General features: G+C 41.2%; 1 protein-coding gene across 1 annotated transcript in view; it reads right to left on the reverse strand.

Annotated features, from left to right (window-relative positions):
* LOC122810372 (mixed lineage kinase domain-like protein) overlaps positions 1-22,695 on the reverse strand; it is a 419,511-nt gene that overhangs the window by 317,053 nt on the left and 79,763 nt on the right. Inside the window, exon 3 of the mRNA XM_044081959.1 lies at positions 19,111-19,197. Coding sequence (XP_043937894.1) covers positions 19,111-19,197 — 87 coding nt within the window. The remainder of the gene's footprint in view (positions 1-19,110; positions 19,198-22,695) is intronic.

Here is a 22,695-nt window from a genome sequence, read left to right on the forward strand (position 1 = left end):
CCTTCTTTGTCCCTTATAAACTGTTGGTCTGAGCCTTTCCCAAGTGGTCTACAACCTGTCCTAGCCTGTCAATCTTAGTCCCCCTGCAGGGCTGCAGCCTGCCATGCCCTGCACAGCGTTACCCCCACATACTTATCTACTATGTTACTGTGTCTGTTGCTTCCATGCACCCTTGTGCCATCAGTGCAGTCCTGATTTATTACCAGCAGTCCTGTTTGCAGTTAGTTTGCCTGTATAGCAGTACAGTCTGATAAGCATTACATTAGGATTTTTTAGCTCATTTACTATAATAACGTTTCTTGAAATATGGTGATCACAGTTTTTGTCACAGCAGAACATATCTTGCAGTACAGCAGTTAGTGGGATCATCTCTGAACTGCACCTACAGTGAGATGCATTCACAGGCATAGTCGGCAGTATAATGCCTCTGGCTGATCATTCCTGTGAAGTTAGGTCATGTACACTGGACAAAAAAACAAACATTGCAAAGCCTGGCCATGCTGAACATACTACTGTCAATCTACATCTTGCTACTGACTATCTGCATTGCCCTACCTTGCTGACCATTAGTGCATAGTGTCTAGTACATGCACCATTTTTAATCTGATTTAGACCTAGAGAGTGAATATGGCATCTACAGACAGAGTTTGCCATGGCTCTCACATGGTACAGCAGGGTGTGTAAGATCTTCATTCACCTGTTGCAGAGGGGCAATGGCCACAGTAAGTATAAGGGCCCCCGTTATAAAACCGATGTGTAGCACCAGCTCTCAGAACTTTACAGTTACAGCTGATGATGTCATAGGAGATTGTTTGGTCATGTTCAGTAGATGATCAGCACTGGGCATCTTCCAAAGTCAAGGGCTGCAGGACAGGAACTAACTGGTACACTTACAGTCAGGACAGGAGTGAAACATAAACTTAGGAACAGTCTGTCTGCTAACCATCTGCAACACATCGTGACTCAGAATGTCCCTTGGAATTAGTGTCTTGATGTAATTGTTTGAAGACAAGAATATTCCAGTCCTAGGCCACTGCTGTGGCATAGAGGGATAAAGCCTTGTCTGCAGCCTAGCTGACCCGGGTTGGATTAGCAGCTTAGGAGACTAACAGAGCAGCAGGGAAGTAATGGGCTTGCCCATCCCAGGTGGGAGAGCACTCATTGATATGGGGAGGTGTGGTACAAAGAAGGGTAGTTGTCCTCAGCTGTAATCAATGAGCATGGGGGTAGAAATGGAGTGGGGGGAATGGAGTGTGTAGGTCAAAAACAAAAATATATCTGGACAGAAGCACAGATGAGCAGAGTTCCCAGGACACCCTCAGGATACACAACTGGCCCCAGCAAATACACAGCAAGTCTGGAGGGGGTTGAAAAATAGCCAGCAGACCCAGTGTGGACACTGGGTATTGGGGGCTGAGCCAGAAACACTGAAGTCCAAGAAGACAACACAGTCCTACAAGCTGTAGTGCAACATTTCTGCATTCTAAAATGAGCTTGTTAAAAGCTTTGATCTAGCAATACATTTCTTTCATTTTATTTTGCACTGTTTGGACAACTCTGTACTCAACCATTAGACTGATGATACAGCAGTGAAGTAATATACAGAAATTCCCCAGTTGTATTAAAATGGATGAAATTCTTCACTAAGACACTGTGGACAGTTTTCACAGATAAGTATGTTTCAGATACCATGGAACAAAAATTGGATTTTATCAATGTAAAGACAGTTTGTGAAGAGGTCTCTTTCAGTTTATTAACCGCAACGCAGACGAGAGTCTAAGTGTGCTTATTGAAATATTAATCAGCAGGGACTCTACTCCATGGTCTGTCCAGAATTTCCTGAGGTATCACTGAGTATTAAAAATTATTTTCATGAAACGTGCTACAAATTCAAGAGTTTTCACCACAGTTTCTGTATAACAAGGCATTCAAGGCCTGACCATTATAATCATATGCCCTTTCTTTACAATTGCAGCACAGAAGGGTGCTTTGTGAATTCACTTTCTGGACTGATCATGTCGTTGTTCTGGTAAAGTCACTCTATTATATTTGAACGTCAGTCTTTGTGATTTATGAATTACATCATGGTAAATGTTAATAGAGCAGAAGTGGTAATGAACATTTCTCCTGTCATACAGACATCTTGTCAGTATTATACTTTTAAGTATTTGCAGTAGTCTGATGAAGAATATCAAGACTGTCTTAAAATTCTGTAAATAAATCAACATTTTGTTACAGAAAGTCAGAAAATACTTGCAGTCCTAAGTTTTGGAATCCATTTTCCAATCCTTTTCACTTAATGCTGAACTTTCATTTTGAGGCTTAAATGAGTGTACAACATGAATCTACAATTTACTGCCTCTTTGAATATGCTAATTTTGCAATTACACCATGAATATTCAAGTTACACTCACTGTGATTCTATAAATCCTCAGCTCTATGACTATGTGAATCATTGTGTGAATCATTATTTCAGCTGTGTGAAATATCTCTGATGGCTTTATGACCTGTAGTGTCCTACACACGCATCTGTACAATGAAAATTCTATTTATCATGCCCCAATGTTCACAGGCAGATCTTACATATGCACAACTCAATTTGATATAATTCTTTCAGTTTACACCCACAGAAAGTTGGAAGTTTTTGACTCAGACAGTATACTTTTCAAGCACAGGTAACTAAAGTTAGTCTCAAAAAATAATGTTACATTTAGCCCTGATGTCTAGACTGAATTTGATAAATGTCTCATTATGATCTTCTTCCAATGCAGTGATTTTTGTAGTAATGATGCTGATACCTTTTTATGTACACTATCACTGAATAAACTGCGCACACAATCTCAACACAGCTGCATTCACAGACTCATTTTCTGTTTTGTGGTGGTCAGTTATTGGATTGTCAGTGACAACCAAATCATTAGATTTATCTGAACTAGTCACATGCAGACCATTTTGCACTTTTTTTCTTGACATGGATAAGGCAGCCACGGTGGTGCAGCGGTTAGTGTTGTCACCTCACAGCAAGAGGTTCTCCAGTTCGATTCTTGGCTGGGGTGCCTTCTGTGTGGAGTCTGCATGTCCTCCTTGTGGTTGCGTGGGTTTCCTCCAGGTGCTCTGGTTTCCTCCGACATACCAAAGACATGCTGTAGGTGGATTGGACACTCGAAAATTGGCCCTAGGTGTGAGTTTGTGCCTTCTGTGGAAGGCTGGGTGCCGGGCTGGCAACACGGCACTGTAAAACTTCACTGCCAATCATGAGCAGACATCTGATCTGCTGTGGCGACCCCTAACTGGGAAAAGCCAAAAGAAGAAAAAGTTCTTGGCATGCATACTTAAGAAAAATGATTCAGCTGCCCCTACTTCATGCTTCACTTAAAATCTAGATAGAACTTTTTTATTACTCATATAACATCTTGAGCACAGATGGTGATTACTGAGCTGATACTAATAACAACCATGCTTGGTTACAATGCCACCTTTGGGGTGTACCTTACCCAACATCTGCAGCAACTGTACTGGCCACAGATACCGAAGCAACAGCCACCCCTCAACAATACCCATGAATCACATATCTCACAAAATCAGTATGCCTCAGTCACAACCCTTAAGGCCAAACACACCAGATACAGTTGTTATAGGGAACTCTATTGTCCGGCACACTGACGTCCCGCTCAACTGACTGAACAAGGAGAAGGTCACTGTAAGCTGCCTGTCAGGTGGCAGGATCCACCACAAAGCAAGCACTCAGGTCACTCCAAAGCAGGTACAAGTATGACTCTGTCACTGTCCATGCAGGTGTGAATGACATGAGATGTACCTCCCTGGACTACAAGACATGAGACATAGAGCAACTCTCTGATCATGTAGCCCAGGCTGGTATGACCCTGACCTTGGGTAGCATCTTGCCCTCACCAAGAATGATGCCAGAGTATACAGACAAAATGATCAGTTTAAACAATTGTCTAAAGTATTGGTGTCATTCAATGGGGATCCAGTGTCTGTCAGCCTGGGATAACATGCCTGACAAGCCACGTTGCTTCGCTAGGGATGGCTTGCACCTGTCACCCTTAGGCTTTCGTATACTGGCCATGCCTCTTGCCACCCCCATAGTGCATTTTTAGGCGAGGCTCAAAGGACATACACACCTCCATTGGCAACCCAAGGATACAAAATCTAGAGGTAATGCTACTCAATGCCAGATGTCTACACCTCAAGATGCATGCATTTGAGGCTCGCCTCAGTATGGAGAATATCGATGTCTGTGCAGTAACAGAAACCTGGTTCAAGGCTCCTGAGAGCACCCCAGCACTACCAGATTATAACTCATACCATGCGTTTCACACACAAAACTCGGACCGAAGCACAAAAGGAGGGGTAGTATCTATATTCAAAGATACCTACACCTCCAGGTTAGTGGCACTGCACGAAGCATCAGAAACCATCCATGTGCAACTAACAGTGGACCAAACTGCATTTCAGTTTGTAGCCTGCTACAGAACACCCTCCCTATTACAGGAACCCCACTTGGCATTCCTGAGAACACTGGAGAATATCAAGGTCTCTCCTACAACTATGTTATTGAGTGACTTCAACTACCCAAACATTGACTGCAACAACTACACATGCCCAAACACACTCGCCCAATGGTTCCTTGAAGTTATAAACTGTAATGCGATGGAACAACTGGTCACCACTCCCACAAGAGGGAACATATTGGACCTGGTCATCACCAACATGGGGACTCTATGTTCCACACCACAGGTAAACCCCTCATTGGTAAGATCAGACCATTAACAAATTTCCATGGACATCCATATCCCATCCCCACCCCCAGCCAAGGAAATCACTGTATAGAATTTCTCAAATGGCAACTTTGCACTTCTCAAGACCGAGGTGGAATCCTTCAAAGCCCACAGGCCAGACAATAACAGGCCAATCCACAGAATCCTTTACAAATGCATTCTATGAGCACCTGCAGGAATGCGTGGATTATGCTATCCCAAATAAAATGAAGCCTCACTCCTCCAAAAACAGGAGACCTGTTTGGTGGACCCCGGCCATAAATAAGCTAAACAGAAGGAGGAAGCTACTACATTACACAGCAAAATCCCAAAAATGGAAGCCATTTCTGATCAGTATTAGCAAGAAACTTCAATACCTCATAAAATCATCAAAGGCCAGTTTCCAAAGGGAAATTGCCCTAGACACTAAAGATAATCACAAGTCCTTCTTTAGTTATGTCCATAATATGGGTGGAAACTCCCAGATATGCTCTAAATTGTTGCATAACGGTACAAAATATACCAAAACTACAGAACAGCCAACATCCTGGCAGACAGATTCAGCACAAACCTCTCCCCCCCTTCACCCACAAAGGAACAAATGCCTATCCCAACTGAATGTAACCTCCCTGACATCACAGATGCACAGGTGAAAGCTGCCCTCGCCAAAGCAGAAAACACAGCAGCTATGGGACCGGACGGTATCCCAGGCTGTGTCTTACACAAGATCCAAGAAGAACTGAACCCTCACATTAAGTCACTGTTCAAACTTAGCCTTACTACAGGATATGTACCCGAATAATGGCATACAGCTACAGTGGTTCCACTCCACAAAGGTGGTGCCACAACAGACCCTGGAAACTATCACCCCATAAGCCTGACTAGTCTGGTTTGTACAGCTATGGAGCGTATTATCATGGAACTCATAAACAAAGACATTGGGAGCCTCCAGACACTAGACCCTACCCAATTTGGCTTTGTTAAGGGCAGATCTTGCCTCTTAAACCTAGTTGACTTCTTTGAAACAGTTACCAAAGCTATGGATGAGGGCAAGGTAGTCCACACAGCCTACCTGGACCTTGCAAAAACGTTCAACACAATACCCCACTCGGATATCATACATAAGCTTAACAGCTTAAATATCAACCCCTATATCACAAGATGGGTTGCAAACTGGCTCAGGGATAGAACCCACATTGTCAGAATTGCAGGTGCCATGTCCAAATACAAACCAGTTACAAGTGGCATCCCACAGAGCTCAGTTCTGGGACCTCTCTGGTTCGGTATATACTTCTCTGAGGTTCAGGCTAACAAGGGGGCATTATGGCTGACAAGGTTCGCAGATTACTGCAAACTGGGGGCCATAATCGACTCTCCAGCTAACACAAGCATCCTCCAGAAGGGTCTCACAGAGATGGATGTTTGCTGCCAGAGCCACAAGCTCGAGCTACATGCTAAAACGTGCATAGTCATCCCCTTTGTGAAAAACAAGGTGCACACAAATTACCACATAAGTGGTAATCCATTAAGTACAAAAGTAGTATGTGGACCAATGTAGATAGCAATCTCTCCTTTGATAATCACATTGCCAAAGTGGTTACAAACACCTTCTATATATGCCACCTTATCATGAATGGGTTCGCATCTACATCAAGTGAGGTCATTGTGCCCCTCTACTCGTCAGTCATCAGCACCATACTTGAATGCAATGGCCCTTTTGGGATGTACCTTACCCGACACCTGCAGCACCTGGATAGACCCAAAAGTATCTCCCCAAGACGGTCATGGGCTACAAACAGATGTCACATGCAGCTCAACTAAGGAAACTCCAGCTCTACTCAGTTGCTTACCACCTACTCAGAGGCAATCTATGCCTGACATACAAAGCCATGTCAAAGCCCGAATTAATGGACATGCTCCACCTCAAAAATCCAAGTCCCTTAGAGATACATGCTCCAGGGACTTAAACCTCAGCACAGGAATAAAAAGGACATGCTGGAGGGACAGATTCATTTCCCAGAGGCTCCCCTCACTCTGGAATAGAATCCCAATTCATATTAGACATAGCCCCTCGCTGACACTCTTCAAGCCAAATCTGGACACATGGATGGGAAATCGCAAATTCACCCCTGGGATCTCTTCTGTGTCCCTGCTAGACAGAGGCACTGTAGCCTAAACGTACTTGGGCTATCTTGTGTGACCTACTATTCACTGGCACAGTGCAGTACTCTGACAGGGCTGCAAAAGCCAAACACACTCTGGCTAGGCTTGTACATACCCTAGGGCAGATAGCCTACTATCGACCTCTGAACCTATGCTTCTGCCCCGGATGCACAATATTTACTGCTGATACTGTTTGCAGGTCTTTATCGTCTTTGCTTTCCCAGATTCTATGAACAACTTAGGTATCTGTGGAACATGTTTGATCATGACAGGGTTCCACTATATTATATAAGTGCCTGTTGTCATGTAACTGTGTGCACAGGGCGGATTGCTGGATAGTGAGAGGTTCCTGGGTTAACACATGGAACTGCCAGATGTGTGGCCAACTGCTGTAGTCAGACATGGCCTAAGTGTGTGAGCATGCCCAGTTCAGGCTTTCCATGTTTTGTTGCCTGACATACGTCTCATTTATCCAAGTGTGTGAGCATGTCCAGTGTGACCTTTCAGTATGTTGCAATCTGAAGTCCACTACATTTGTGGATGTGTGTGAACAGGACCGATATTAACATTTATACTGTGTGTGTTGGAAGTCACATTCTGTTCTTACTGCAGGACTCACCTTTGTGTCATAACTCAACAGGGATTATGCTGTGCCTGCAGGGTTTCCATGAGATACTTTGCATAGACTTATCATCATTCCTTCATACTGGCTGAACAGTGCAATGCTGTCATGGTTTAGTGGTTCAGTACTTTAACTATGGTGCACAGTATCCTGGGTTCAAGGCCCATCACTGCTTTATATTTCCATACTGAGCAGACCAGACTGCATAAGGGCCAGTTAAGCAAATATGAGCATGTTGGCTTTTACTCTGCTATGCTCTACTTAGACCAGGCTTGTCCGACATTGCTGTATATTCACCAACTTTGCTGGACATTGCCCAATATTACTCGACACTGACCACAGTTGTACTAGTTGGTGTGTGTATTCTGTTTGCATATACTACATGGTGGTAAATGCTGTTTAGCACTACCTTAAATTGCTTGACACATGGCAATCATGCCTCAGGTGGTGCTGCAGGGCTGTCTATGTCGGATGCACATACTACACTCCCTGTACATGTTTGAAGCAGGTAGTGTCAAATTAGGCATCCCTTTTACTATATGTGCGGGTCAGAGAGGTATAATTTCCAGGGTTCCTACGGAGCCAGTGTATGTGCTATGCATTGCCTCTTTGTCAAGGCCAAAGCATACTGGGGCAGGCTCAGGTTGTTCCTCCTCCGAGTCACGCTCTGCCTGTGATGACCTTGGCAATGGTGGGGGGCTGTTTGGGCCAGGCCTATGCTGGTCCTGCTGCAGCTGTTTTCACAGGATCATATTATGTAACATAGCACATACCATGACAATTTGGGTACATGTAGTTGGAGTGTACTGCAAGGCTCCACCAGATGTGTCCAGGCACTGGAACCGTGACTTGAGCAGCCCAAACACACGCTCGATTACATTTCGTATTTGTACGTGTGGCTCATTATGGCATTCCTGTTCAGGTGTGTGCGCGTTTCTGATGGGTGTCATCAGCCACGGCTCCAGTGCATAGCTAGCATCCCCCACTAGGTGACCATGTGGAATGTCCCCATTGGCAAATGTCTGGTACAGCTGCATCAGATGCCAGATATGGGAATCATGGTAGCTTCCAGGTCAGCCAGCACACACATTCAGTATTATGCCCTGGGCATCACACACGACCTGGCAGTTGGAGGGGAAGCCCTTGTGGTTGAAGTAGACCCTACCCCGCTCACCGGCTGGTGCTTTGATGCATATGTGCATGCAGTCTATTGCACCCACTACCTCAGGGTATTCCGCTATTTGCTGGAAGAGACGCATATTGCTGGCCAATACCTCACAGGAATTGGGGAAATATACATGATCACCGACATGTGCTGACATGGCATCCAGAAACTGGTGTAGTACCCTGGATGCTGATGCCTGTGATATCCCCATCATATCACCAGTTGGTCTCTGGAAGGTACCTGTTGCTAGTATTCGTAGGCCAACACATACCTTGGTTTCCACTGGAATGGGTTCCCCTCTGTTGGTTCTGTGTGTGAGGCGTGGCCTGCACAGCTCAACAATTTGCTGCATGAGGTCTCTGTCCACTCTATAGCGCTCCACTATCTCCAGCTCATGTAGCCCCTGGGGTTGGTTGGCAGCATTCCCATTGTCACCACCCTCGGCATGTTGCATATGTCGGTTTATGACAGCAATGGCAGCCCCTAACATTTCTTTGTCTCAGTTAAGCCTTTTTAGTACTCACTTCTCTTAGCTTACTGCAGTGCTGCAGTGTCTGAGCAATACATGGTGAAAAGTTGTTTGCAGAGTTTTAAGTGCTGGGCTGGTTTACTGCCTGTGTAATTGCCTGATTCTGATTATTTCCACCTGCTAGCTCTGCTGACTCTCCCTGGTTAACTTCCTACTGTTTGTTATGCTTCCTTTTCCCTTTCCATTTCCTCATGGGGCAGTGCCGCGCACACTAGCGCAGACGAGCGTACATGTGCTAACATGCGTGCACACAGGCTTAGACGGACTTACACTAGCTAATTCCTGCCTAAACATGTGCACATGAGCGCAGAGGCGCTTACAAGACTTTAAACTGCCTTATACATGTTTACTCCAGCTTAAACACGTGCACTCACACTTCCACATGCGCACACTGTCTTACTCTGGTTTACAGGCGCGCATATGCGCACACACATTGCAAGCATTTTTACAAGAAACTTTGGTGATACCCACAGTGTGCACCTTCTATTTCTTGACTTTAGCTAGGATACCTGATGACACACCTCTTCCAGTGATGAGCAACTGACAGCTAACGCATGACTCTGCTCCAATGAGATTATCTTCTTTCATACATACCCCCTCCTGATGTCACCTATATCCTACTATGTTACTCCCCTTATCCTAGTCTTACACTCCCCTTATCCTAGTCTTACACTCCATTGACTGCACTCATTTGCTATGTAGACTTGGGATTCACTATCCTTATCCTCATTTGCATAGGACTGCCTACTAATGCTTGGTTACATCTCTTAGACTGGGTTCCCCCCTTAGCAACCCCAAATTGGTAGCCATGTTGTCTTCAGCCTGCCATTGCCTTGTACAATACAAATCCCCATAAAAATCCACATTTGTGGGTTTTAATTTTTATTTTTCTGGTTTTTAGAGCACAGCCCATTTGCGTGACGCTGCGCTACACTTAAACATGGAAAAGCGGAAAAAATAAATAAATTACTTTTTTTTCATTTTGCATCGGGTAACATTGCCAATGGCCATATATTTGGCCATTGGCATGCTTCCTCTACTGGATGCAACCTTTATTTGGAGCTGTCACGGCTCCGTTTTGCTATTTGCAGAACGGTACTCAGTTGTCAGCTGAGTACATTTCTGGAGAACACTACTCTTGCTCGGACAGGTTCAGGTTTCCTGGATCGCAAATCTACCTCATTTGCATGTCTTTCAGCTGCAATTGAGGTAAATTGCATATCCCGGTCCTGTCCGTGTAAGAGCCGTTTTAGGAGCTCTTACACGCCCCTACAGGCTGTTCCTGGATCGGTCGTCAGACATGATGACTGCATGGAGTCTTACTCTACTCTTAGACTCCATGCAAGCCATCGTGAATCCGGCCCACAGTGTTTTTCCTGTGATGTCTGAACTATACTACTGAATTATTTTAAGTATTTCTCTGTGATTCTTGACTAGCACTGTGTAGTAAAAAGTATTGTCTTGTGTTCATTTTTGGCTGTTTTTGTAGAGATTATTTAAGTTATGTAGAGTACTTGCATGCCTTTGGTAAAATTGCACAAAGCCACTTCAATAGCTTTAGCCCTGGGCTATACTACCAATTGGATAATAATATTGCACAGTAATAATTGGACACCCTTTTAAGGGCCTTTGAGTAGCTGATAAATATTAGTAGGTGGTGGCAGCTAGTACTACTGTATAGTCTGGGAAAAAGGGGCACAGCTGGAGAACCTGTTCCAGCCTTCCCCAGGAGTGTCTGTGTGGTTGTATAAACTCTTCTCAAAGTATGTGTGTGTGTGTGTGTGAGCTACATGGGCAGGGACACAAAGCATTGGTTGGACAGAGAGGGTGCTGGAGATTTTAGCTTGCCCACTAAGCTGAGATCTGGACCCTATAGCTGTGCCAGTGGGGAGTCTTATTGGGGACCTGGAGAGCAAGGGAGCGACCAGTCCTGGACTGACTCTGATCTCTGTGTGCTCTTAAGGGAAATTGCACTTTACTGTGTATATTTGTTATCCTTTCTTCCTATATGAGATGCCCCTCACTGGTGTTAGTGGTGAGGATTGAGAATCCTTGATTGCTGGGCACGGGCATCACAGTGGTTAGTGGCAAAATGGAAACCAGGAGAAAGGATTCAGTGGGTTTTGCTGAAAAGAAGGGTGAATAATTCAAAAAAAAATCTGCCTTCATTTCTCCGAGTTAAAATTCATAGCAGATTCAACTAAATGAAATAAAAGCACTTCTGCAACCTACACCGGGGCAAACTTTCTCTTTACTCAAATGTATAGGCTTTGCCCCAACTTAAGTCATAACTTCATAGCCACACAACCTCAGGAAAATGAGAAAAAAAATCACACAAAAAGAGAATCACTGCCAGTGCCCAAATAATAACTTTACTAGCAATGATTACTAACAATAAAGAGTGACTGGGGAGTTTGGCAAAAGAGACCTGAACTCAGTACACTCAAGAGAGTAGGGTAATTATTTAAAAAAATTCAGAATTATTGTCATATATAAATATTGTGGCTGTTTTCTTTGACTTTATTGCTCATGTCTACTTTCTATAAATGTGTAGTTTGTTTGTATACATTTGTCTGTTCAATACATTTTCAATAATTTTCATTTTGCGTTTAATCATGTTTTTCAGCTTGCAGTAGGATTTCTCAACTTGCAATGTCGACCATTTGCTGCCTTCATTGAAACAAAAATTTTCTTTTATTTGTTTCATGTGCTAATTCTCTAAGGGTATGTTTAGTATGAAACAAATCTGCTCCTGTGGTCTAGTTGAATTCCATCATGTTGCAGGTTTTTAAACACAGACTTCTCAAGCAGAAAACAAGCAGACAACCGGAACTAGAAAACTACAGTCTTTGCAAGAAATCATGAAAAGCTAAAGCTAAGACGACTGCTATGATCCTTTTTCACTGTATTTTGAGCATGGATTCAGGTTTAGTTCACAGACACTTCACTGTTTGATAACCAAACATGGACATCCAGGAGATGCTAACTTAAGCAGCTACTCATTCCGCTGAAGTGACAGCAAAATGCGCAAGCAAGAGAGCATCACATGATATCGTGCATACACTGCAGCCTTATGGAGTTCTTAAAGATGCACTTCACTTTCAATTATGGTGGCATGCAAGCATTTGCTTGGATGATGAGCTTTTCCTTAATTTGTTTTTTGCACTGATTTGCATACTTAGGACAAGTCAGCATGGGGATCTGGCACTATGTAGTACTCAGACATACAAACGTGCCTTTCAGTAGTGCAGTACTATATCCTCACCGGATTCATCACTTCTCCAGTCCAAGGATGAGCTCAAATAATGGCTACTGTGATTACATGCAGTGCAGCAAATCCAACCTCCTTGCTAATAGTCTTATAAATTTAATGTAAAACAGGAAAAATAACAAAATCATTCTTATTTCAAATAAGAAATAGTATTAACACTGCTTTGACTACACAAACTGAAATCTTATCAGTTACCATGGCAGGTAACTGCTATCAAGACAGTTCATAAAATGAGAGGAAGATGAAGATGGTAAAAATGGTGGCTGTTCTCATTTCTAGGATATATTTACAGAAGCTTAACAAGGTCTGTCACTCTAATCCACACTTTAAGAACACACAACCACTACAGTAAGGCAAACATTTGAAACAGCAGAAACATCACCCTGTTGCAGTAGCTATCTTCCCTTTGCACTGAGCACAAACAGTGACTTTGGGCATAAGATATAGCATGATAGTACTTTTTTGGGAAACTGGTTAGGTTCTTCTTCAATGACTATGATCTACAATTCAGTTGCAGTCACTATTCTTTATTTAGAGTATGTGACCTGAGTGACTTACGGACACCATCTGAAGAAAATGGAGAGGTACCACCTATACTGCATTTTGTCAGTCAAGCAACTCATGTGAGATTACCTTCATATGGATATACTCAGATATCAGATTCACTGGGACTGCAATATGCATTTGGATTCCTTATAGGATGCATGACTTTTGGCTACTCGTACAGAGTTTTACTCCCAATTCATTCATGTCCATTGATCCTGTAATCATGAAAGAAAATTCTAGAAAAAAAAAAAATCTTAAATTATACTTTTGAAAAAAAGATGTAGAGAATAGAACTGGGAGACACTGGTCATGAACCAGCCTCAGTGGTACTACAACTTCTGTCAGGCAGAGGACTCTTTTGACTAGGAAATGCTACCTGGAAGGAAAATATAAAAAAATGGTAACCACTGTACTAATCCCATATGGGAAGCATTAGCCATGTTTGTGGATTGATAAAATGGTAACCGCTGTACTAATCCCATATGGGAAGCATTAGCCATGTTTGTGGATTGATAAAATGGTAACCGCTGTACTAATCCCATATGGGAAGCATTAGCCATGTTTGTGGATTGATAAAATGGTAACAGCTGTATTAATCGCATATGGGAAGCATTAGCCATGTTTGTGGATTGATAAAATGGTAACTGCTGTACTAATCGCATATGGGAAGCATTAGCCATGTTTGTGGATTGATAAAATGGTAACCGCTGTACTAATCGCATATGGGAAGCATTAGCCATGTTTGTGGATTGATAAAATGGTAACCACTGTACTAATCCCATATGGGAAGCATTAGCCATGTTTGTGGATTGATAAAATGGTAACAGCTGTATTAATTGCATATGGGAAGCATTAGCCATGTTTGTGGATTGATAAAATGGTAACTGCTGTACTAATCGCATATGGGAAGCATTAGCCATGTTTGTGGATTGATAAAATGGTAACCGCTGTACTAATCCCATATGGGAAGCATTAGCCATGCTTGTGGATTGATAAAATGGTAACCGCTGTACTAATCTCATATGGGAAGCATTAGCCATGTTTGTGGATTAATAAAATGGTAACCGCTGTACTAATCCCATATGGGAAGCATTAGCCATGTTTGTGGATTGATAAAATGGTAACCGCTGTACTAATCCCATATGGGAAGCATTAGCCATGTTTGTGGATTGATAAAATGGTAACCACTGTACTAATCCCATATGGGAAGCATTAGCCATGTTTGTGGATTGATAAAATGGTAACCGCTGTACTAATCCCATATGGGAAGCATTAGCCATGTTTGTGGATTGATAAAATGGTAACCACTGTACTAATCCCATATGGGAAGCATTAGCCATGTTTGTGGATTGATAAAATGGTAACCACTGTACTAATCCCATATGGGAAGCATTAGCCATGTTTGTGGATTGATAAAATGGTAACCACTGTACTAATCCCATATGGGAAGCATTAGCCATGTTTGTGGATTGATAAAATGGTAACAGCTGTACTAATCGCATATGGGAAGCATTAGCCACGTTTGTGGATTGATCTCTCAATCCATGGCTGGAATGCTCAATCATCTCAGAAAAGAACTATAAGAAAGATTTCCCTCAAATCAATGGATGTTTAGTGAAGATGCTTACTGCACCTCTTTGTTTTGTTTCGTCTCTGCAGCAGACCACCAGCTACCACCAGCTCATCTCCTCATTCATTGGTTCTACCAGACCCATCTTAGTCTCTCTTTGGATCATCCTCACACCTCATAAAACAAAGGATATTTTACATTTTTGTTTTTCAAAGAACATAAAGCTTTATTTACATGTTTGGTCTTCTTAAAAATAAACATCTTCATTTTTGTGATAATGGTTCCTTTTTGATAGAATTGGAGGTAAACCCAGTTGATCTTTCCTACACAACTGTTCACAAAAGAAGTCATCATCATGCTATTGTAGATTACAGGAAGTACAACTTTTTATCAAACAGCCACATTAGTTTAGAAAAATTACATTTCTCTTTTCATCATAGCTGTTTCATAATGCAAAAGATTCATCTCCTGCTTTTTCTCCTCATACACTTTCAGTGTGTTCAAGTCTGTAGAAACAAGCTTAAATATATGCTTTAGCAAGGTCCTTAAAGTCCTAATGCTCTAGTCATCCCCCCACCCAGCAGCCATTTTACACAGTGCTTTGAAGTTTATGTATAACGCCTCTCATATGTCTTTAATAAGAAATCTATATTTTAGTATAGAGATCACTAGTAATGAAAATCAATGTTCATGGATTTGTAGTTGACAAAACATCTTCACAGGTGTACCTTACAGGTACAGTTAAGCTAATCATGTTTTGAGAGGGAGAAGAACCAGAATTAATACAGAAATATAACATATTCATCAAGCAGACCATTTATTTTGCTAGCATATGCCAGTTTAGGTTGGCTCTTTAATAGTTAAGACAAGATACCTCCTCCTTATGCTAAAATCTCCAAGTGTTACTGTAAGTTTTAGCAAAAAAGACATTTGATTCAACAAAATGCTTTTTTTGATACTGAAAACTTCAACCTTTATACATTTTCAGTATAAAGCATTTAAAACTATTGGACATCAGTTTTCCATTTCAAAGTTTCACTGCCATTTTAAACTACAAAGGTCTGAATACATTCTTGTGACTTACCAAGTCAAAACCAAGGTTTTAACAATAACATCATCTTTTAGTAGATAATACAGTTGCCTTTGGTTTATAGAAAATCTAGGTGGAGTGGCAGCAAACCTATATGAAGATGATCTTCTTTCACCACATCAGGTCCATGTACAGGATTCTTACCTACAGTTTCCACAGGTGTATCAAGTTATCCCTGAATGCTACCATATTTCCCTGAAAAGAAGACTGGGTGTTATACTTTTCTCCCCGCTGAAATACGTATTACGACTTATTATCAGGGGATGCCTTATTAACCCCCCCCATACAACAATCTATATTTATTCATGTACAAAAACTGACATTTATTCATGTACAAAAATCGACATTTATTCATGTACACAAAACATTTATTCATGTACACAAATCAACATTTATTCATGTACACAAATCAACATTTATTCATGTACACAAATCGACATTTATTCATGTACACAAATCAACATTTATTCATGTACACAAATTGACATTTGGTACTTTTCCATTACTGGGCAACAATTCTAGGTAATGTGTTAACAGTTGTGTGAGAATTCTACATAAACAGTGCAACAAACATTTCAACTTCAGAATATCTACACCTTGGCTTTCACAGTGCAATATTTCATGCTTAATAGAAAGTGTAGAAAAATCTCAATACATGTGTATTGGAGGAGGGGAATAAAACAGGTGAATAACTGCCACTTTTTGAGTGGTGATGTTTTCTTTATTCCTTACTCAAACCATAAAAGAATGATGGAAAGTCATAAAAATGAAGCTTAGGAACTAGTAGCCTTACTTTGCAATTACCCCTTGATAATGAAATGTTGCCTGAATACAATAAAGTAAAAAAAACTGACAACAGCTTACTTGCAGCTGAAAGCAGAAGCTATCCATTCTGTTGCCCCAGTAACAGAAAAGTTATTCAAATACAGTCATGTCATCTTCTGGAACATTGTCTTAAGTCTCCAACCCACGAATTCTGGTCTGAATTTCTTGCGACTCCATTTCCTGTAGAATCATTGGCTCAAATCTGTCATGCCCAGCAATAGAGCTCTCCTTAAATGAGCACTGCTTGTCCATGTAGCCTGCTCATAGTGCATTGGCAACACAGTTGTCAGTGATTTTATCCTATGAATTCTTCACCCAAGTCAAGACCTCTTGCAGTCTAGGCTTCACAAAGTTTCCACGCTGATTTCTCTCCATTCTATTTTCATTGTAGTCATTGAGTTCCATGCACAAATGGTCCTTGAATGGCTTGTTTATTGCAATATCAAGAGTCTGGAGACAGGCAGTCATTCCTGCGGGAATCATTATTTGATCTATTCTTCATTGTGCAAGGAAGTTCTTCATGTCTTTAGTGTGGTGAGTGCTGGCTGGATTCCAGACTAGCAGACCTCTTTCGCCACCTTGCAAAACAAGTGGCAGCATTACATCGACCCACTTCCTTATAACTGCTTGTGTGTACCAGGCTTTTTTGGTTTCAAGAATGTGAATGCCTGAAACAAGTTAAATCTTATCTTTCTTGCCCTTACTAATGATTAGAGATGGGGTTTTCTTTCCATCTAGACAAATTGCCAAAATACAGGCAACACATGCACTTTCATAACCAGTGGAGGGAATATAGATTGACGAGGCACCCCTCTGATCAATTGTTGTATGAGATAAGCATATGCATGCGCAGTACATCAGAACTGCCGCAGAATACTGGACAGCTGTGGAAGGGCAGCACAGAGGCATTATACAATGCCATTATTTAAGTAAGTATTTTTTTTCTTAAATAATGTCATTGTATAATAGCAATAACCCACTTTTGGGTGTGGGTAATGCTGGATTTAACCACTGTTGTCTTTGTTTGGCCACTCAGGCTTCGCCCTCGTGACCAAACCACACCAAGCATGGGTAAATCCAGCATTACCCACACTCAGGCATGGGTTATTGCTTAATTATATAACAGACCTACTACCAACAGCTCACATCATAGCATGACAATTTTTGCCCAGTACAGATTGTTTTTGAGAATGTTACAGTTGTGTGCCCACATCTGCCTATATGAGAAGAACCATGGCAGCCAATTCATAACAGAATTTTCCCTGTTCTGTGAATGTTACTGCAACCCGTGTTCATGGTGGTTAGGCTGAATATTACCAGATGTCACTTATTTTCAACAGGATAGAAAAAAGGTTAATGCAATCTGATTTTCTCACAGATGCTGTCTATGATCCCCATATTTCACAAACATTTCTGCTGTACTGCATTGGTTTGCCTTATGGTGATGAATAATGCATTCACTGCATAACTACAGTTTGTAAAAATGCATCTTTCTGCATTCTCTTAGAAAATTTGCCCTTCCTAGTCTCATAAATATCCCCATGGTATGGGTGTTGCTGCTTTTCTGGAACAGTTCTTTGCCCCTGCACTTTTCACTTAATACATTTAATTTCCTCATTCATATCTGTTTATTGCCCAGGCCTTCATGGAATGCAAACTACTTCCTCCAAGGATTTTCTCTGGTTTGTCAGCCATTACTAACCATTCTCAGGATCCTTTCTATGAGCTTGCTGGACTATCTGGGGTGAATATTCCAGACCTTAATACTCTACTCTAGCAGATACCTGGAAGTACTATTCTTCCAGAAATAATGTTGCTACAGATGGCAACTTAATAATACCCTTTTCTGGCAGGCTTCATCACCATGTTGCTACAGATGGCAACTTAATAATACCCTTTTCTGGCAGGCTTTATCACCAGTGCATCATCTGAAGTCTTCCATCTTGTGAATATCCAGAATTCTTTTTTCTTGAGTACTATCGTTAAAATACTATCATGTATGCGGCTAGGGTACAGTGGCTTTCATGCCCCAGAGTGGACAACTGTAAACATTTTGGAGAGAAACATAGTACATTTTGTTGTCTGCCATCAAGTCATGCCCATTTCAGCATGGGCAACCTTCTAGACTTGTGAAACACCAAAGCTCTTAGTCTGGAAATAATAAATATATTTTCATGGATTTTCACAAATATAGGTCTGCAATACCTAAAAATATATTCAAAAATTTGTACTAAACTGAAATCATATTGGCTCTGAAAAGGTTGCTACAGCCTCAGTCAAATACTGTATTATGATATGCCACTGTTATATGGAAGTGCAAGCCAAGGCAAAAAAACAGCTATGTAACCAGAACCTGAAAAGTATTTTTTTCTAAGACCTCATAATCATGAGCAATGGAGATGAGCCAGTAGATTGGCTAAGGTAAAATAATGAAACGGCAGTCACAGTATCCAGTCAGAGATGGGTAAACCCAGGATTTTAAAATGAGCCGCCTGTACTGTAAAATCATAGGGACCCTGAGTATAAACGTGTTATAAATGACACTTACCTGCATCGATCTTGTCCCTCATTTCTATCATACCAGCTTCAATAGTTTCTTTCACACATCTGAGCTCATCCTTTATCTCGTTCTTATCTGAAACAAAAACGTACAAAGAAGGAAGTGGAGACAATTGTCAGGAAGAACAGCTTAAGCAATTCAAGTATACGGCTTTGGCTAGGAGGCTGCTGGAATGTCTCTTTTTTTAAAAAATGTATGTGCAGATCTCTGGTTCCTGGCTGGCTCGACAGATTTTGGGAGATCTGGTATCCACCCTCCCCCATATGCAAAATCTGGACACGTTCAGAAAATAATACTAACATTAAGGCAAATAGTGCACAGCAGTTTTAATCTATTTCCTACTCACAGTTCTAAGGACTGAATTTTTTCTGGTTACCACAGTCATTGTTCAAGATACAAATGCATAGTACAAACTAGAAATAAACTACTGACTGTCTTGTTCTGGAAGTACAAATACACAAGTTTTGCTGGATTGTGTGTGTGTGTGTGTGTGTGTGTGTGTGTATATATATATATATATGTATATGTGTGTGTGTGTATATATATATATATATATATATATATATATATATATATATATATATGTGTGTGTGTGTGTGTGTGTGTGTGTGTGTGTGTCTCCCACTTTCTATTTTCTCTCTCACTGTTTAATAGGTAGGGTTGCCACCTTTTCAAATGCCCAAAGTGGGACATTTGTGGTATACACGTCAGATTTTGCAGGCTGAAACATACCCACAGCCAGTACAAAAGGACAGAACCTCACTTTTTTGCCTAAATAAAGGCTTATTCTTGTAGCATTTTAGTTGCTTATTCTGTTTCTTATAACATTTAGGTGTTTCAGATACAGAATAACTGTATTATGCAACTATTACATAAAATATAGGAAATAATTTTGTCCTAAAATCTCAGGACATCTGCCATTTTTACAATTTTTTTGCAGGACACAACTGCCCAAAGAGGGACTGTCCCTCACAAAATGGGACAGGTGGTAACCCTATTTAATAGGTTCTCAAATGACACATTTATTTTATATATTTAACATTTGTTTACCAGGAAAATTTTCAGGGAGGTCCAGGGAGAAATGCTCCTGATGCATGTCTTTGGAAATTATGTCTTTATACTGATAATTGGGCTTCTGACATACTGTTAATCACTTTATTAATATAAATGGATTATCACCAAATATAGTGGAAAAACATATGCAGTTATATCTACAAGAACCTAATCTCTGGATGTTTTGTTGATGAAACACAACCTGTAAAACAATTAATTTTTCTGATCCACTCACACAGTTTATAAAAAATACACTAGCTCTGGTATTCAAAAAGCCTATCACAAGTGGTACGCCCTAACACGAATGGACAACCAGTCACAGGTGTCCTTTTGTATTTAGAGACAGGCCCATAGCAGTCACTCTATAGGGATGGTAGAATCACTGCAGTGGCCAGTCTTCATGGTCATGCTAAATGCTAATGAGAAATTCCAGGGGAGTGGCTAATGCTAATTTGCCCCATGGATCTTCCACAAAAATGCCTTCAGGAAATACAGTCAATAGAAGAGACCACATTACATGGAAGGTTAGATACACTTAAGTAGAGATGTTGGGGGGGGTATGTTGATGTGTGTGTGGTATTGTGTATTCATGTTTGCAGGGGTATGTATGGTCTTTGATGAGAGTGTGTGTGTGTGTGTGTGTGTGTGTGTGTGTGTGTGTGTGTGTGTGTGTGTGTGTGTGTGTGTGTGTGCCTCTTTACTTTCTTGGGTGGTCGCAGTAGAGAAGTTGGTTAAAGGATAAACAGCACAGCTGTGTGTAAGCATGGGTGAATGGGTGAGTGTGTTTGTGAGTGCACTCTATGAAGGAGAGGAGGGGGTTCCCACTGCTTGTAAAAGTGAGTGTGTGTAAATGTATGAAGATCTACATATGTGTCTGTAACAGTAAATAAGGCGAATGTCTGTACTAATGAGATGCACGGGGAGTCAGTGGTAATTAACACCAAAAAATGCTGTTTAGCACTGACTTTAACTACGCTCGAAGATGTACAAATTAGCCAGTAATGAGATTTTCCTCATGGTGGCTAAACTTGTCTCCGAGTCACCTTTTATGCGAATGAGTAAACTGCAAATTTTGGCCACGGCAGTTTTCGCTCATGTAACATTTTCTTTCTGAATACTAGAGTAAATCTACTGGCTAGGCTGCATATTTTATGCACTGTGGTGATAACTGGGATAAATGTGGTAGTTTGAAAGATACATGAGGCAATACACCTGGTAGATGTTAGGTGAAAAAGCTGATGTAGTAGTACAGAGTAGCTCTGCAAATACAAAGTACAGGTAATTGTACTGAAACTGTCTATAGCAACACGTTAATGAAAGAAAGTTTACTGTAGTTCTGAAAGAACAGCATGGAGTGAACTGCTGACAAAAGATGTGGTGTTTTGATTCTGTAGCTGTGCATAGGACAATGCATGTGTAACAATGTGCAGGCATAGGACAATGCAAATGTGCAGGCATAGGACAATGCAAATGTGCAGGCATAGGACAATGCATGTGCAACAATGTGCAGGCATAGGACAATGCATGTGCAACAATGTGCAGGCATAGGACAATGCATGTGTAACAATGTGCAGGCATAGGACAATGCATGTGTAACAATATATAGGTAGAACTACTGAAACTGCATCCTGGGAATTGTCACTGCACTGGTGTAATGCAATGTTACTGAAATAGGGTGATACAAAAGAAACAAGGCACAGGCTAATACTGTCATGATGGTACATGAAAATGTCACTAAAACATTTTAAAGAATGTGCTTTTTCTGCATTTCAGAGCATTTTTTAGTTTCACCCTACCCCACCCTTTTCTCATATCCATTACAGCTATTCCCTAATCCAATCTATATGTGAATTTTGCCAACAGAATAGCAATAACATGAACTAGTACAGAACTTTCAGAGTACAGCACATTGTACAGATTTTTATATGCTTAGATTAAAACCTGCACAACCTCTAAAGTGATTTTGTCATTTACTATAAGGAAAAGTAAACTTAGGGGCTTGTCATATAAATATGCACTATAAGGGGCACATGCACACAGAATGTGATGAATAAAGCCATTTTTTTTGAACTTGGAGAATTTTTTTTATACAAGTACACCTGTGTTACACAACAAACGTATCTATATGGAACTGCCATGATAATATATGTACTACCCTTTCTGTCAATGAACATGCAATCAGCCTCATTTCCCTTTCAATTTTTTTACATGCTTCAACTGCCACAGGCTGTGATGTTGCTAAAAGCCACTTGTGGTACATTATCTGGAACACAGGAATGATACTAGGCAAGAGATCACAGTGACTGTGAAAGGATGGCACATTATCTGGAACACAGGAACAATACTAGGCTATTGATCACAGGGACCATATGAGGATGGTGCATTATCTGGAACACAGGAACAATACTAGGCTAGTGATCACAGGGACCATACGAGGATGGCACATTATCTGGAGCACAGGAACAATACTAGGCTATTGATCACAGGGACCGTATGAGGATGGTGCATTATCTGGAACAC

The sequence above is a fragment of the Protopterus annectens genome, chromosome 8.part1, assembly GCF_019279795.1.
Source record: "Protopterus annectens isolate FY-2018-M chromosome 8.part1, PAN1.0, whole genome shotgun sequence".
NCBI lineage: Eukaryota > Metazoa > Chordata > Ceratodontiformes > Protopteridae > Protopterus > Protopterus annectens.